Source organism: Pagrus pagrus (genome assembly GCF_965226575.1).
Source record: "Pagrus pagrus genome assembly, chromosome: 10".
Classification (NCBI taxonomy): Eukaryota; Metazoa; Chordata; class Actinopteri; order Spariformes; family Sparidae; genus Pagrus; species Pagrus pagrus.
Window position 1 is genome coordinate 33,667,681 of NC_140194.1, and position 14,799 is coordinate 33,682,479.

Genomic DNA, 14,799 nt, shown 5'->3' on the forward strand with positions numbered 1-14,799 from the left:
CTGGACGGCCCCTTAAAGTGTTTTGGTTCTGTAACGATGCTAAACCGAGAGTTGCACAGATGCTCGGTTTAGCATTGAGCACCTCACGTAGCCTGTGAGCTAACTCAGGGCTAGTTTCACACGGCAGCTAACTCGGCTGCTAGCCGCCGCTCGGTTATGAATAAAAGCAAAAAAAAAACAGCTATCTGTAACAATACACGATGCAGCAACAAAATCAAAACTCTAACATGCAACTGATAAACGTATAATGTCTTACCAAACACGGTTTCATTTTAAATTACAGTACTTTTAGTAACTCACCTTTCACAGGTGTCTGTGTCTCCTCCTCGTCAACTGACACTGCAAAGTTCTTCTTGCGCATGCGTAGGAAACCACTAGGTGCGCTAACTACGCGAGGAAAAATAGTTCCTAGATGGATGCTAGAATCACAAACATTTCAGCCCACATTGCCAATATGATACTACATTATTTTCTTAAATTCACGAACATATTTCCATTATTTCGAATAGTTTTTAACATTCGTGCGTTGATATGTCGTTGAAACTAAAATGACGTTGGTCATTTCAGCCCCTCAGATAGACGTCAAATCAACCTGCCTGCCCGACGTTAATCAGACGTCCCGACATGATTGGATATCTTCATCTCGACACAGCAGTAGATAGAGGAAATCATTCTTGACAGTGTTTTTTCAGTTCAATATGTTTTGTTTGAGATCGTATTCCCCCTAATGTTATCATGTCGAAAAAAAGTCGAATTAAAGTCACGTCGTGACGTCGATTGGACGTCTTCATCTAGACGCAGGTCGAGAAAACGTTTTCTGGCAGTGTTTATTCAGTTAAACCGCTCTAAAATGCATATTTAATTAGGTCATATTTGCCATGATATTATTTTATGATGTTGAAAAACAGTCGAATTAAAGTCAGGACGTGATGCGATGTCGATTGGACGTCTTCATCTAGACGCAGGTCGAGAAAATGTTTGCTGGGTTGTATTAGTTCAGTGGGCAGATCAACCACATCCAATATGGCGGCGACGTCGACGTACTATTCAGTGCTCAGTGAGGCGTCTATAGACGGGTTTCTTGTGTACAAACAATACTAGGTGCGCGCGCAACCAGGGGGCAAAAGACTGCTTTGGAGTGAACTGATATCAATGTAGATGCCGTATTATTTGTAAGTTCTCCCTGACACAATTGCAATAAAATGTCATTTCCTTGAAAGATCGCTTTGTCTTTCATTGCATCACAAATCAGAAAAACACTTGCTGAAATGTCCATGAATTTCACTCAACTTACCAGGTTGTGACGGCTGTTTTGGATGTCTACAATATCAGCAGCAGGGTGGCAATGTTAGTGAACGTTAACAAAGTCAAAGTAAAAATGTTAACAACAAGGCTACTTTACGGCCTGCCAACATTTAGAAAGAAAAAAACCCGCCAATATCGGTAAATATACTTTACACTACAGGTCTGACAGCTCGTTAGCTAGGTCTTGACAGAGATGGCTCAGACCAGTTATATCAACAGCCTCAGCAGCTCAGACTGCACCGATAACCTGAACAAAATGGTCCTCAGTACTGGTGAGAAATTACCAGACCCATAAAATATTCCGAGTGAGGAATGGATTTCAGATATGTCCAAATGGCCAGCTATTATATGGCCCGACATATACAATTATCTAATTGAGAAGCCTAGTGTGTACACTAAGGACAGTTTGCTTGCATACAAATCGTTAGACGCGTATAATTATGTACTTTGTGGTCATGTGCAAAACTTAAAATTTTATGACACGAGTTCAGGGTTTTGCGCTTTGAGGGCAGGTGTCCTGCCCAGCCAGAGACAGGGAGTAAAGGCAAAACCTACGTACGTGCACTGGACCCACAATCTTCTTCTTCTCTTGGCAAAAGGATGAGATCCCCTCGGGATATTAAACAGTTTCCATCCATCCTTTTGCCGATTCGTGCAGTTTACAGCACAACAGCTCCTTGTCATTTTCTTTCTCCGCTGACTCCACTGGTAAACAAATGAGACATGCTCCGCTTTCTGCCCCCTGGCTGCGCGCGCATATGTGCGATGACGTTGCACAGAAACCCGTCTATACGTCTATGCTTTTATCAGTGAGCCTTTCTGAAAGTGACAATTATTATGAAAGATCTGGACCGGAACTCTCCCTGTTGTTCCTGCTCGCAGAACACGGAAGTCGTGTCAGCTGGCTGGGAGCGGAACCTGACTTGTCTTGTTAAATCCAGATCCATGTGTCAACCTAGAAAGAGTCCTGAAGACATCCTGCAACATGTCCAAAGTAGAGCTGCTGAGAGATCTGGTTCAGCAGCGGCTGACGGCGGCCGTGGAGGACATTTTGAGACTGTTTGAAAGAACCATAGCAGAGTATGAAGAGGAGCTGGTTCGGACAGTGCGGGAGAACGAGCGACAACAGAAACTGCTGAATGCTGTTCTGAAGCCTGAAGTTCGGTTACTCAGAGCAGGTAAGTGCGTTAAATCGCTCCTCCACACCTTGTTCTGAGGGGAAAACACGTTAGCTAACGTTACATCACTGTCAGCTGATCGCGTAATGTGATAATATTCCAATAGTTCGGAATAATGTAGCGTTTATAGGGAAATCTGATTCGGGAAATATTTTTGTGGCTTTTGCTGTAAAATGTTCAGACAGTAACTTAGCAGCAGGCAGAAGCAGCAGCGTCACTGGAAGGACAGGGGCAGGTGTGGACAGGCTGGAAGAGGTCTTCAGTGGCTTTCCTAAACTATGGGGTTTGCAATCCCATTGGTTTCTAATCGAAAAGGGCATGACCAAGTGTGACATCAGCATTGTTGTAAAGTGTGCTGTTTCAGTAGACAGTGAATGTGGTGTGCTCAGCCTGCCAGATCAACTCAGGGTCCTGCACTTACAGATATTGGTCCGGCATTATGATTGGCTGTACGGCAGTCGTCTAGATGAGAAGCCAAGACCTCCAATCTCTCTTGCAAGAGTGATCTTTTTAACACTAAACTTGATCTTTCTCTAACCTTGACCAGGAGTTTTTTCCCCTAACCATAAGCAGATCTTAGACACAGCACTGGCACATTATAAAGCATAATTAGTTTGTACACTGTGCACAATGAAGAAACAATGCGTACAAATCAAGCAAAGAGTTTCACAAATCTAGGATTATCATCTAGACACGGCCTTGTACTGTATGTATGAGAATGTACAGTGCCGTGTTCGCTCCACAGACTACCAGATGCTGATTGTGTTATTGTTTGTATTGGAAAAAAAGGATTTGCCATTAAATGAAAATGCCAAACTTATATGTTGAATGTAAACTCATAAATAGATTTAAAATATGGGTCGTTATACTGCCATCGCCATCAGTTTTAGTATAACTGCTTATATTTAAAAACTACACAGTTGATTTTATTTAATTACATTTAAATTAAAAAGTAAATGTATTTAATTGATCACTATTATTTTTTTTAGTTTAGTTTTCATAACATCCACCCCTCTGAAACTGAAATGTCAATATTTATCTAAAAAGATGCATCTTTCTATGTAGGTCTTTATATAGAGTACATGCCAGATAGATATTTTAATGTAGATTCTTAATATATTAATACATTGTAGACAGGGTTTTTAATCCTTTATTTATTTTATTTAAAAAGTACTGGCCTGCTGGACACAAATGTAGTGCTACAGTCTGGGACATGGGCTGCTCTATTATTTATTTGAAAAAGTACGACATGAAATTCCATGTATAACCCATAAATGGAACTAAGTAAAGCAAAAATGCTGCAAAACTGACAAATCAGTAGTTTGCACGGTCTTGACAAAGAGAAGATCATTTGTGTCTCCCATCACTTAAATCTCATTCCACACCCCTCTGCCATGTGTAAAATAATTGGTCCTCCATTTTTGTAGCAAAACAACATAACATTAACACTAGCTTGGTCAGGAGGGAAACTACACCAAACGACCTTATGGGCTTATAGACTGCACATTTCAAACAGGTTATTGCAGCTCAAATATTAACTTTTCACTCCACGTTTGAAAGAATGTTGGAATTTTTGAATAAAAAGTGACAGCCCTAGTGGTTGTTGGTAGCTGCTGAAGTTATGCCCAGTGTTTTCCATACATAGGCCAAGTGCATTGAATTTAAATGCATGTACAATGTTGAGTTAAAATAGAAGTTTAGGAGGTGCCCGTTAGCTCGCTTGGTAGAGCGGCGTCCCATGTGCAGAGGCTTTGCCGGCTTTAGGTTCACTTTATTTAGAAATTAATTTTCTGTAAAGGTTATTTAAAATATGACGATAATACATTATATGTATATATTTTGTTGAAGTTAAAGGAATAATCATTTCCTGACAATTTTGAAAGGCAAGTGATTAATGAACAATTCATGGCCATGTCAGTGACTGTAAGTTGATGTCAAGCCAGGCCAGACAAGACCTCCAGATTCCTGGATTAAAGATTCCAGAGCCAAGGACTGCGGACCTTAACAAGTCAGTAACTAAACCCTGATCCTCTATCACGGAGACGGGCTGGTTATCCAGCGCGATGAATTCAGTGACCTTCTCTGTAATGTTTTTGGCCATGTCGCTGTCTCTTTCCTTTTGAAAGTATCTGCCAGTGTTTGTTGCTTCAGTGCCCTTGCCTGTATTGCTTGAGTGAACTTGTTGTGGTCCTTTGAATGTTTGTTTTTTATGCGCCGTATCAAATGTGTAGTATTAAATGCAGCTCTTTTGTTACCAGCTCGCGAAACGGTCATATTGCAGATGTTACATGTCGCCGTTGGACCGCTTTCGCTTTCTAATTTAAAATATTTCCACACTGCAGACATTTTATCCACAGGGTTGCCAGACTAACGTTACGCGCGCGTCTGCAAGATGCAGCCTGTGTCCAAAACACTGAAGTCTGGTCCATTGATTAAGTTCCATAGCTTTGATGACGTTTGCTGCATTGTCGGTTGTGATGCACGTCTGGTCCTCTTCTTTCAGATCCCAGCTTGACAGACACTCTCTCAATCCCAGGGCAATATTCTCTCCGGTGTGGTCAGTGGGAAAGCATGCTGTCTGCAGGCAGCGACTTTTCAACTCGAAGTTGTCATTTACGAAATGCACAGTCAAACTAAGATACGGCTCATTCATTCTGCTTGACCACATATCAGTAGTTGTGGCGTAATACTCCACATTTTTCAACTCTGTTACCACTTTTTCTTTACACTCCGTGTTAGGGCCCGACCGATTTATCGGCGAGCCGATTAAATCGGCCGATTATAGCCCGTTTGAGACTAATCGGTAATCGGCCAAAACTCGCCGATTGTCGCCGATATTTTCAGAAATAAAATGCAGGGAATAAGACTTGGTTTTACTTTGAAAATGTTCCGCCATTTGAAAAGATCCCCCGACATTAGGCTATTTATCCTGTAGAGGGCGCACCGACCTCATGACAAACTCCTTCCACTATCCACTAACCACCTCAGGGAGTAGTTGAAAACACTTTTCTGGTCCGAGTTTGATTCATGATAAATCCGTGGTATATTACTGAGATGATCAGTTCGTCTTCCTGTCGGCGTGAAGAGCAGTAGCTAATGGTGCCTTGTTGTAGGCCTAATGTTGGACGGTTGTCATGTTAATATGCTGCTTGACTCAGCAATAAAAAGGATTTGAAATTATTTTTCTGCCTTTAATTCTTTGTAGAAGTGTCTGAAAGGCTCAAAAGCAGCCATTTGTTTAAAAAAAACCGAGTAAATATGTAGATATATTACTTGAATTAATAAAATTTTAAAACTTTATATAAAAAAAAAAATCGGCCGATTAATCGGTTATCGGATTTTTTTCCCCCTAATAATCGGTATCGGCATCGGCCCCAAAAAATCCATATCGGTCGGGCCCTACTCAGTGTACAGCTGTGGGATGGCAACCTGGTTGAAGTAGGTGCGGGAGGGAATCGCATATCTTCTGTCCAGCGTGTGGAGGAGGTTTTTAAATCTGTCTTTGGTGACCGTGTTAACAGACACCATGTCCTTGGCAATGTAGTCTGTTATGGCAGTCGTTATCTCCCGGTGTCTTCGGCTGCTCTTTTCATACGGAGTTACACTTGCAAACGATGCTGTAATTGTAGTCTGTTTGCTACAGTGGGCCTGGGCACTTTCACCGGACTTTTCAACTGACTTTTTCGTCATGCACTCGTCATGCACATCCCTATGGTGAAGTGCCGGTATAAATTGGTCGTGTTTCCGCTGGAAGTTGCAACTTTAGCCCGACAGGTTTTACACAGTACCTGTTTCTGGTGCACGTCTGCAGCCTCAAATCCGAAATACTCCCAAATAACCGAAGTGCTGTTTTTCTTTGGGATTAAATCCCCTAACTCCGCTTCTGGTCCAGCTGAAGCCATTTCTGAACATGTTAAGGAGCAGGTTAATACTGATTGGTTAGCGTGAGGTTGTGACCTGTCCACGAGTAGAAGACAACGCGATCACATGATCGCGTTGTCTGAAATCGCAATTTCGATCAGAAAACGATAAATCGTTCAGCCCTATACCACAGTGCTTGGTTTGTTCAAGCAGGGTTGAAAACATGATCACTTTTCTGGAAACGTCAAAGTGTCTGCTTTAATGTGTTTGTTTGTTATTTCAGTATTATCTGAAGAAGTCCAGCAGGACCCAGAGGCCATACATATAAAAGAAGAACAGGAGCAACTGTGGAGCAGTCAGACTGGAGAGCAGCTTCATGGACCTGACCCTGTGAAGAGTGAAGATGATGAAGAGTGCACTCAGTCCTTACAGCCTCATCAGAGACAAACTGAACAGAACAGAGAGGCAGAACCTCCAGCCAACAGCTCAGCTCAACAGGTGGAAACAGCAAGTGATGGAGAGGACTGTGGAGGGTCACAACTAACCAGGGCTTCAGATCCAGATAGCCATCAACCAGTCGATGATGATGACACTTCAGACTGTTCTGAACAAGCTGAAGACAGTGATGATGATTGGAAGCTGAGCATGGAACCTCAGACAGATTCAAACCCTGTGAAATTAAAGCAGACCCTGAGAAATGTGGCTTTCAGACGACCAGTTAGAGATGACAAAACTTCAGACTCTTCTGAGTCGGAGACTGAAAACAGTTCTGACTGGAAGCAGATAAGGAAGCCTCGGTCACATTTAAAAATGGTGACAAACAACGGTGTTCCTGAAGGTGGAGAAGAATGTAACACCGCCAAGAAGTCTCTGAACTGCCCTGAACGTAAAACATTTGACACAAAGGATTGTAGGCACAAGAAAAGTCCTTCAGGAGATAAACTATTTGTTTGCTCAGTTTCGGTTCATTCAGGGAAAAAGAGCTTCAGATGTTCAGTCTGTAAGAAACAATTTATTAACAAAGGAGATGTTGTGAAGCATGTCAGAACGCACACAGGGGAGAAACCCTTTAGCTGTTCAGTTTGTGGCAAAAGATTTACACAGAGCACAGGTTTGAGCACACACATGAGAACCCACACAGGAGAGAAGCCATTCAGCTGCTCAGTCTGCTCTAAAAGCTTCATCCGGAGGGGAATTCTGGCCAGGCACATGAGAGTTCATACAGGAGAGAAGCCTTACTGCTGCTCAGTGTGTGAAACAAGGTTTAGTCTGAGTCAGTCACTGGTAAAGCACATGAGGATCCATACAGGAGAGAAACCATTCAGCTGCTCACTTTGTGAGAAAAGATTTACACAAAAAGGACATCTGACACAACACATGACACTCCACACAGGGGAGAAGTCTTTCAGTTGCCATGTTTGTGATAAAAAGTTCACTAGACAGTCGCGTGTGAAAAACCACAAGTGTGTAACTGAGAGCAGCAGTTGATGAAACTGCAGAGATATAAATGAGAAACCTCCCACTATCAATTTCTTACTATCTGTGTCAATGGATTAGGGGAATAGTTCACTCTAAAACAAAATTCAGTCATTATCGACTCACCTTCATGCTCACAAGATGAACGAGACTCGCGTTAGATACACACCGGTATTTACTTCCTGCTTTGAGCGACCGCGCGACACACAAACACAAGAGGGATCTGCCTGCACTAGTGATTTGAAACTTTGACACTCACAGCAGGATGTAAATACCGATGTGTATCTATCGCGAGTCTCGTTGACATTAACATTGGCATTGGGGGGGGGGTCATATTTTCTACAGGGTCTTGTTCTCTTTGAATTATTTTCAATAGACTGATAATTGTGTGAGACCAGAGAGAGAACCAACTGATAGTTTTAAGGGTGCTTCGATCAGGATTTTTGGGGCCGATCATCGATCACTGGAAGCAGTCCAGTGATCGATGATTGGCCCCAGCTGGTCACTACTTGTACCTGGTTACTTCACATTGATAGAATGTACACATACAAGTGTCTGTAACTCCCAACGCAAAGTACTTTCACCTATAACACTGTACTTCAGTACATTTATTTAGTGTAAACTTGTTGTGTTGTCACATTCACAACACTTCATGTTCCTCTGAACAATTCTGCTGTCTTTAGCTCTGTCTGTTCTGATTGGGCTCTATAGAGACCATGGAACAAACATTTTACCTCTCCCAACTGTTTTCAAGGATGACTTCTGAGATACTTCTGTGTAGCAAACCATCTGGCGGGTCAGATGATTGAAAGCTGTCATCATGATAGATTTGACCAATAAAGGTCTCTTTGAGCTGAAGTTGTAAATTGTCTGATAGCTGGTGGGTATTTAAATCACTTGTAAATTGTACAATGTAAATTGCAGCCAATTATTTTATCGGTGAAATAAAACTTTAAATTATGATGCGCCTCATGCACTGTCCTGTGTCATATGAGTCTATAATGCATCACAGACATTTCTGTAAATACTATAGAAGGCAGATAGTTGGAGTGGTGGTTTAACAACAAGAGGTTAAGAACAATAGTGATTAATAATAATGTTGCAGATTAATATGGAATGCTTAAGGGATGTGTGCATCCATTTAATGCTGAGAAAGGATCAATTCAAACACCTTTCTAATATAAATGTATGACTACAGACTACTATAGCGTGCCCAGCATTTGTTTTATGTGCACAAACTGAAAAAAGTCACACGTCAAAATGAGAGGTGCACATCAGGTGAATATGTGGGTTAGGTAACATTAATTAACACTATAAAAAATGGTGAAGATGAAAATGGCAATGGTTAAATGGTTTACTGACCTGCAGAGGTTAGGCAGGAACCAGGTGGAAGTTTCATGGAAATGTTTGAAAGAACTTACCAGCTTTTAATTAAGTGCTTATTGGAAAATAGTAAAATATTACTATTAAATCATATTGTCAATTTTGAGGTAGTTATTGTGTCAACTGGGGGGTACTTTCAAAGAAATGTTAAATATGTTACTTGAGAATTACCATGACTTCTGCACAACACTCAAGTTATGTATCACTCTGTTTTGAGACAAACATAAATTAACGGGAAAAAGTTTAATATTTACAATCATTCAGTATAATGGCCTGCTGAGGGCAAGTTGTTGTGCATGATCAGCACAAAATGACGTGTTAATTATATTAACTAAGGACTTACAGCCCTTTCTCAAAGGTTCAATTTGTAATTGTCCTTGTTTAATAAAGGACCGCACCAAAGTTTAGAGCTGGTAAAACAGATGAAAAGCACAAACCCATATAACTGAAATAGAAAACAAAAATTCCAGGTTCAGCAACAAAAGAAGTTGAGTTTCTTGAGTACACCGTTTTATTCTTATACATACTGTATATGGTATGCACATGTGGGATTTGTGTACACGTGGCAAAGTTGAGCATGCATTATTCTTGTAAATATTCTCAAATCAAAATAAAGTGAGATAGTTTCCGAACTCTCCACACACACTGCGGCATAATTGGCCCCACACATTCCCCTTTACTCTCCTCAAACCTCAGACAGCTGTGCTCCCAGTTGTTGGAATGATCTGAATAAGAACATAAACACAGTTTAGGTTGGCCTGAGCAAGCAGGGTGCTACCAGACTTTGGCTTGCTAACTAAGACTGAACTAAGAATGAATTGTTACAAGCATTAGAGGCTTTTAGTGCTGTCGGTGTGCAGTCCAGAGCGCGGGTGAGCCATCGTGCTGTTGTTGTTGTTGTTGCTCCTGCTGCAGTTCTCCTTGCCCCCTGTAGACAACCGGCTCTCAAGGATTTGGACCTTTCCCTGCTCTTCCTTCATGAAGAGGTCTACCAATAGAATCTTCTCCTTGTGGATCTGGAGGCTGATGTCTTTAGGGATGTCAGGAATTAGCCAGTCAACTATGTCGCTCATCAGCATCACAACATTCTGGCAAAGAGAAATTTAAGGAAAGTTTAGGTTTGTTTTGTTGTGTTTATAATCGACCATCGAAGGGAGGATGAGGCGAGGACCGTTGACTCAGTTGCAATCTGCTACCTGACCTGCTGGATGGCACTACATCCTACACACTGGACCTTTAAAACATACACATTGATAATGGAAGGAATGGACTAACTAGTGTGTAATGCAAAACCCAAACCCCAATTTGCATTTTAGAACAATTTCTATGTCTAAGCCATTCTGCCTATCAATGTGCATGATATTTGGTGTATCTGTTAGTGATGGAGCGTTTGTCTAAGAATGACACTGAAAAAACAGGAAAGTCATATGGCTAGCAAAGTACAGTCTGACAAATCTGAATGTATAGCATTAGTCATCTGTTTGTTACTTCTCAACATGTTTCACTGTACCTGGAACACAATGACAAAGGCCAGTCGGACAGCGAGCACCGCCCAGAATTCCTTGGAGATCTCATACGGATTGGTTGACCAAGGAGGTTCTCTGTAGTCCTTATACCTTTAGAGATAAAAAAAAAAAAAATCAGTTCTGACATTTTTTGATAATCCAGCAACTTTCTTCTTAATGCAACATCATCTCCTATTGCTAGCTGCAGGTGCCATAATGAGTTGAAGCTGGTGACTGAATCACTGTCTGATTAGAACACAATGGGCTCTATTTTCCTGTTGGCGTTAAGCTAGCACTTGGGCTCATGCAGTGTTTATGCACATTTCTTCAGGGTGCACATGGCGAGTTTCTTGTTAGGTGTTGACATGTGGTGGCTGTAGAAATTATTACAGCAGCAAAGGAGGAAGTCAAGTGAAGTAACGCAGAGAGCTATACATTCTGCATAGGGAGGCGGTCGGGGACGGTTGATCAGGTCAAACAATTGATTTTAATTAACTTTTGTATCAGATAGTCTGTCGATGCAATTTGTAAAAATTGTGATTTTGTTGTTCTGTTCTGTACATGCGGCATCTATTGCATGTCTGTCCATCCTGGGAGAGGGATCCCTCCTCTTGAATCGAGGGTCTAAGGACAGCGGATGTCGTTTCACTGTACAGTTTGTAAAGCCCACTGAGGCACCGTGATTTCGATTTTGGGCTATATAAATAAAACTGATTTGATCTGATTTAGGTTACAACTCAACACAACTCCTCTTCTCTCATTAGCATCATCAGGTTCTCTATTATGACTGAGTTGAAATTCAACATTTTCATTTGTTTAACTAACTCTAACTCTCTCCACGCTAAAACTTAATGTGACTCCTATTACTCTTGTTAAAATAATTCTGCATTCATTTAGAACTGGAGGAAGGAGATCGGACTCAGCTCATAGTTCAAACAAGGGTTTTAATCTTGTACAAGAGGAGCATTCACAGAGCAACACGCAGGTCAGTTACAAAGTGAAGACCCGCTGTCTAAAGAGGGAATCAGGGTATTTATCTCCCTCTCTCACTCTGGGTGTGTCATCACTATAATAGATGCTTATTCAAGCCCATTTACAGAGAGGAGAATGTTTATCTTTAGCGTCTGTCGATTCCTTACTTAGGTCATAAACAAGTTTCAAGGCAAGGCCATAAAAGAGATCACAAGTCACAGGTCACAGTTCACAGTTCACAGTCTCTCTAAAAAGGGCTGTGTAACATCAATTCACACTCTTCTACATATAGCACAACATTCTCATCACATATCCCTCCTGTTTATGCTGATTTTAAGCATAATTATTACATGAATTTTGTGGAGTGTGAGAGCGAAAACCCTATCAGGCAGTTCAAAACATTCTAGTTTACCATTATCCTTCTAGATAGAGAAACTCTCTTACGGTTCCGCTGCCCCGGCAACCACACACAGGTACTCCATTCATCAAGGCACAGAAGTTATAAAAATAAACATAAGTTCAAAAACTTTTTACTACACTGTTACCTCTAAAACAAAACATAAGCATCCTCACCAAGCTGGTCAACCCATCGTACTTGGATATGGACCTGTCCCTACCTAACTAAGCTACTCCTTGCACGTAAAAGAAATAAAAGAAATGGGGTTATTTTCAATATGTACTCAGTAGAATAAACACTTAAACAGCAATCATTCTTTAAACTGTTGTGTCCTTGTCTTCATCAAAGAGGTTACCATATAAATCATCATCTGTCAAATCTAATGTAACATATTCTTGTGCTGTGCACTCGTAGTCCCCTCGGTTGTCATCGATGGTGGGGTCCCTTTCATACAGCATTGTCGTTTTGGTCACAGCCGTGTCAATGAGTCTCTGTAACAATCCTCTCAAACAGGGATAACATCCACAAGTGATTAGAATAGCAATCATCACAGCTACAGATAACATCATCAACTTTTATAAAACCTGCCCATTTTCCAAATATGTCCTGTAACCATTCTGTCAGAGCATCATCAAACCCATAATTTTCAGCTAATTCTACAGATAGGAAGGTTAATCCATTCAATACCTTAGTGGTGCTGCCATCAGGTGTTGTATTGTTAGAAATAAACTTACAACACATATCTCCAAACATTCTACATCCAGCCAACAACATGTCTAACGCCATTCTATTCTGCCATGCCATTAAACTAGTCTTATCTAAGTGTTGATGTATGGCCCAATTGCCTCCTCAGTAAAATTCAAAAATCTCTCTTGATACTTACAATAAGGAATGCGATCGTGGTCGTACATAAAACAGTTATTACACATAGTTTTAATTTTTCATGGTGAATTTACCTGGCTCCAGACATAATTGACCTGGAGCATTATGCTTAGAACATATTAATCATATGGCACACAATTTTATTTTATAGTAATAAAATGTTCTACCATCCCTCCTGTTGAGACATGGGTATTCCCATGACTCAAAATTTAAGCAAATCTTAATACATTTCTTGATTTTTCCTTCAAGGTTCTACCAAATACTTGTTTGTCTCTGTGTGGCTCCTTTGTTTCACCACATGTTCTTCTCATGAGCTGTTTTACAAGTCTCTTAAAATGTCATGCTCTATATGTGTAGGCATAGGAAACAGTTTTATGACTATCAACTAACAAGGTGACTATCAGGTTTTTTATTCATGCTCAAAGATACTCCACCACTTTCTAGCAAACATACTACTTCCTCATCTTCTGTATCTCAATGTGTATGTGTACATTTGCGTATGTGCATGACCTGATTTATTGGCCAGTCATGCCGGTAAATCATCCTCTCGTCTGGGTGTCCCTCCTCCTCTTCCCCGCCAACCTCCTTGACCTCTGCCCTTTGGAACTCTGCATACTCGAGCCCAATGTCCAAATTTGCCACAATTGTAGCAGCTCTCCTCTTCTCCAAATCTCCGTCCTCCTCGTCCTCCTCTGCCTCTCCCTCTCCAGACTCCACGATTAACATTGCCTCGGAAATACACATCAGTCTTGGCTCTTTTTTCTCTCAGTACATTTTCTGCATGCACTGCATGGTCGGTCGTAGCTTGTATCCCACTACTTGCTGCAAACACTACTTTCAGTCTCTCTAGGCAGATCAACACACCTTCATCTTGCTTTACCATGCACCTTAGTATTCTTTCTGCCTCTAGAGTGTTCAGCTGGAAACTTTCACACAGTCTTTCAAGCTGTTGGTTTTCCCTCGGGTGTGGAACGCCACATGCTGCGTCTTTCACGTCACCCTCTGTCCATGCTCTGTACTCTCTAATTGTTCGACTGTGTTGGATTGTTGCATCTTGCCCATCCCCAGCTCTCGGGTTAGGCATTTCTATCATCGGACACATTTCTCCTTCTTCTATGTTATAATTCACTGACTTCTTTGGAGGAGAGAGTACAGTCATGGCAAAAGGGTTATGAGTATCATACCACTTACCCGACCTTGTTGTCTTTGGACTTCCTAAGGCCCTTTCTGTCGGTGTAGGAGCGGAAAGAGTAGGTGCAGAGAGAGAGTGAGGGGGAGGAATTGGAGCTGCGGCTGCGGCAGGAGGTGGTGGTAGTTGGGGATTGAGGTACGGCGGAGGATTAGGATGGAGACCCAGAGGTACATAATCGTCACCTTCCTTTTTATCTCGGTTGGAGTACAAAACAGGATAAAGTTTATTACCTCCTGGATCTTTTTCCTTTGCCTTTTTCTCTTTTTATATATTTTACGTTGTCCTGTGCCTTTTGACCCATTCGTTTTACATCTCCTTCATATTGGACCTCGTCAGGTTCACAACATTTACAATTTCTCATTTTGATCCGTTTTTTTTCTTTTTTTTTTTTATGTAGTTTTTAATTTTATTTGTATTTCTATTTTAACGTTATTTTTATTCTACCGGTCTTTTCATTTCTTTTCCTGTGGGGACTCTAACCCTCACTTCTATAGGGACTCTAACCCTAAAGTCTTTTTGTTTACTCAGGCCTAAGGGATTAATTTAAACTTTGTCCTTCCAAAGACAGTTTTCTAAGAGATAATTTGTTCTCCCAAGTCCCTGACTTGCTTTTTCCAATTAAGAGATACCAGCTCTCCCTAGTCCCTG

The 14,799-nt window shown here is 41.2% G+C and overlaps 2 protein-coding genes across 5 annotated transcripts in view; one reads left to right on the plus strand and one right to left on the minus strand.

The window, feature by feature from the left end:
• The first annotated feature begins 2,165 nt into the window (after positions 1 to 2,165).
• LOC311264199 (uncharacterized protein) overlaps positions 2,166 to 14,799 on the plus strand; it is a 49,508-nt gene continuing 36,874 nt past the window's right edge. Inside the window, exons 1-2 of one of the 2 annotated variants that reach the window (XM_084364871.1) lie at positions 2,167 to 2,483; positions 6,628 to 9,568. In XM_084364871.1, coding sequence (XP_084220997.1) covers positions 2,291 to 2,483; positions 6,628 to 7,832 — 1,398 coding nt within the window. In that variant the 5' untranslated portion in view covers positions 2,167 to 2,290 and the 3' untranslated portion in view covers positions 7,833 to 9,568. Of the gene's footprint in view, positions 2,484 to 6,627; positions 9,569 to 14,799 lie in introns of those variants that run through there. The other variant, XM_084364872.1, reaches the window with a different exon arrangement.
• Positions 9,692 to 14,799, minus strand: part of ano1b (anoctamin 1, calcium activated chloride channel b) — a 113,703-nt gene continuing 108,595 nt past the window's right edge. For 2 of the 3 annotated variants that reach the window (XM_084364868.1, XM_084364870.1), the window contains 2 exons: positions 10,714 to 10,819; positions 9,692 to 10,291 (listed from right to left, as the gene is read on the minus strand). In XM_084364868.1, coding sequence (XP_084220994.1) covers positions 10,034 to 10,291; positions 10,714 to 10,819 — 364 coding nt within the window. In that variant the 3' untranslated portion in view covers positions 9,692 to 10,033. Of the gene's footprint in view, positions 10,292 to 10,713; positions 10,820 to 14,799 lie in introns of those variants that run through there. The other variant, XM_084364869.1, reaches the window with a different exon arrangement.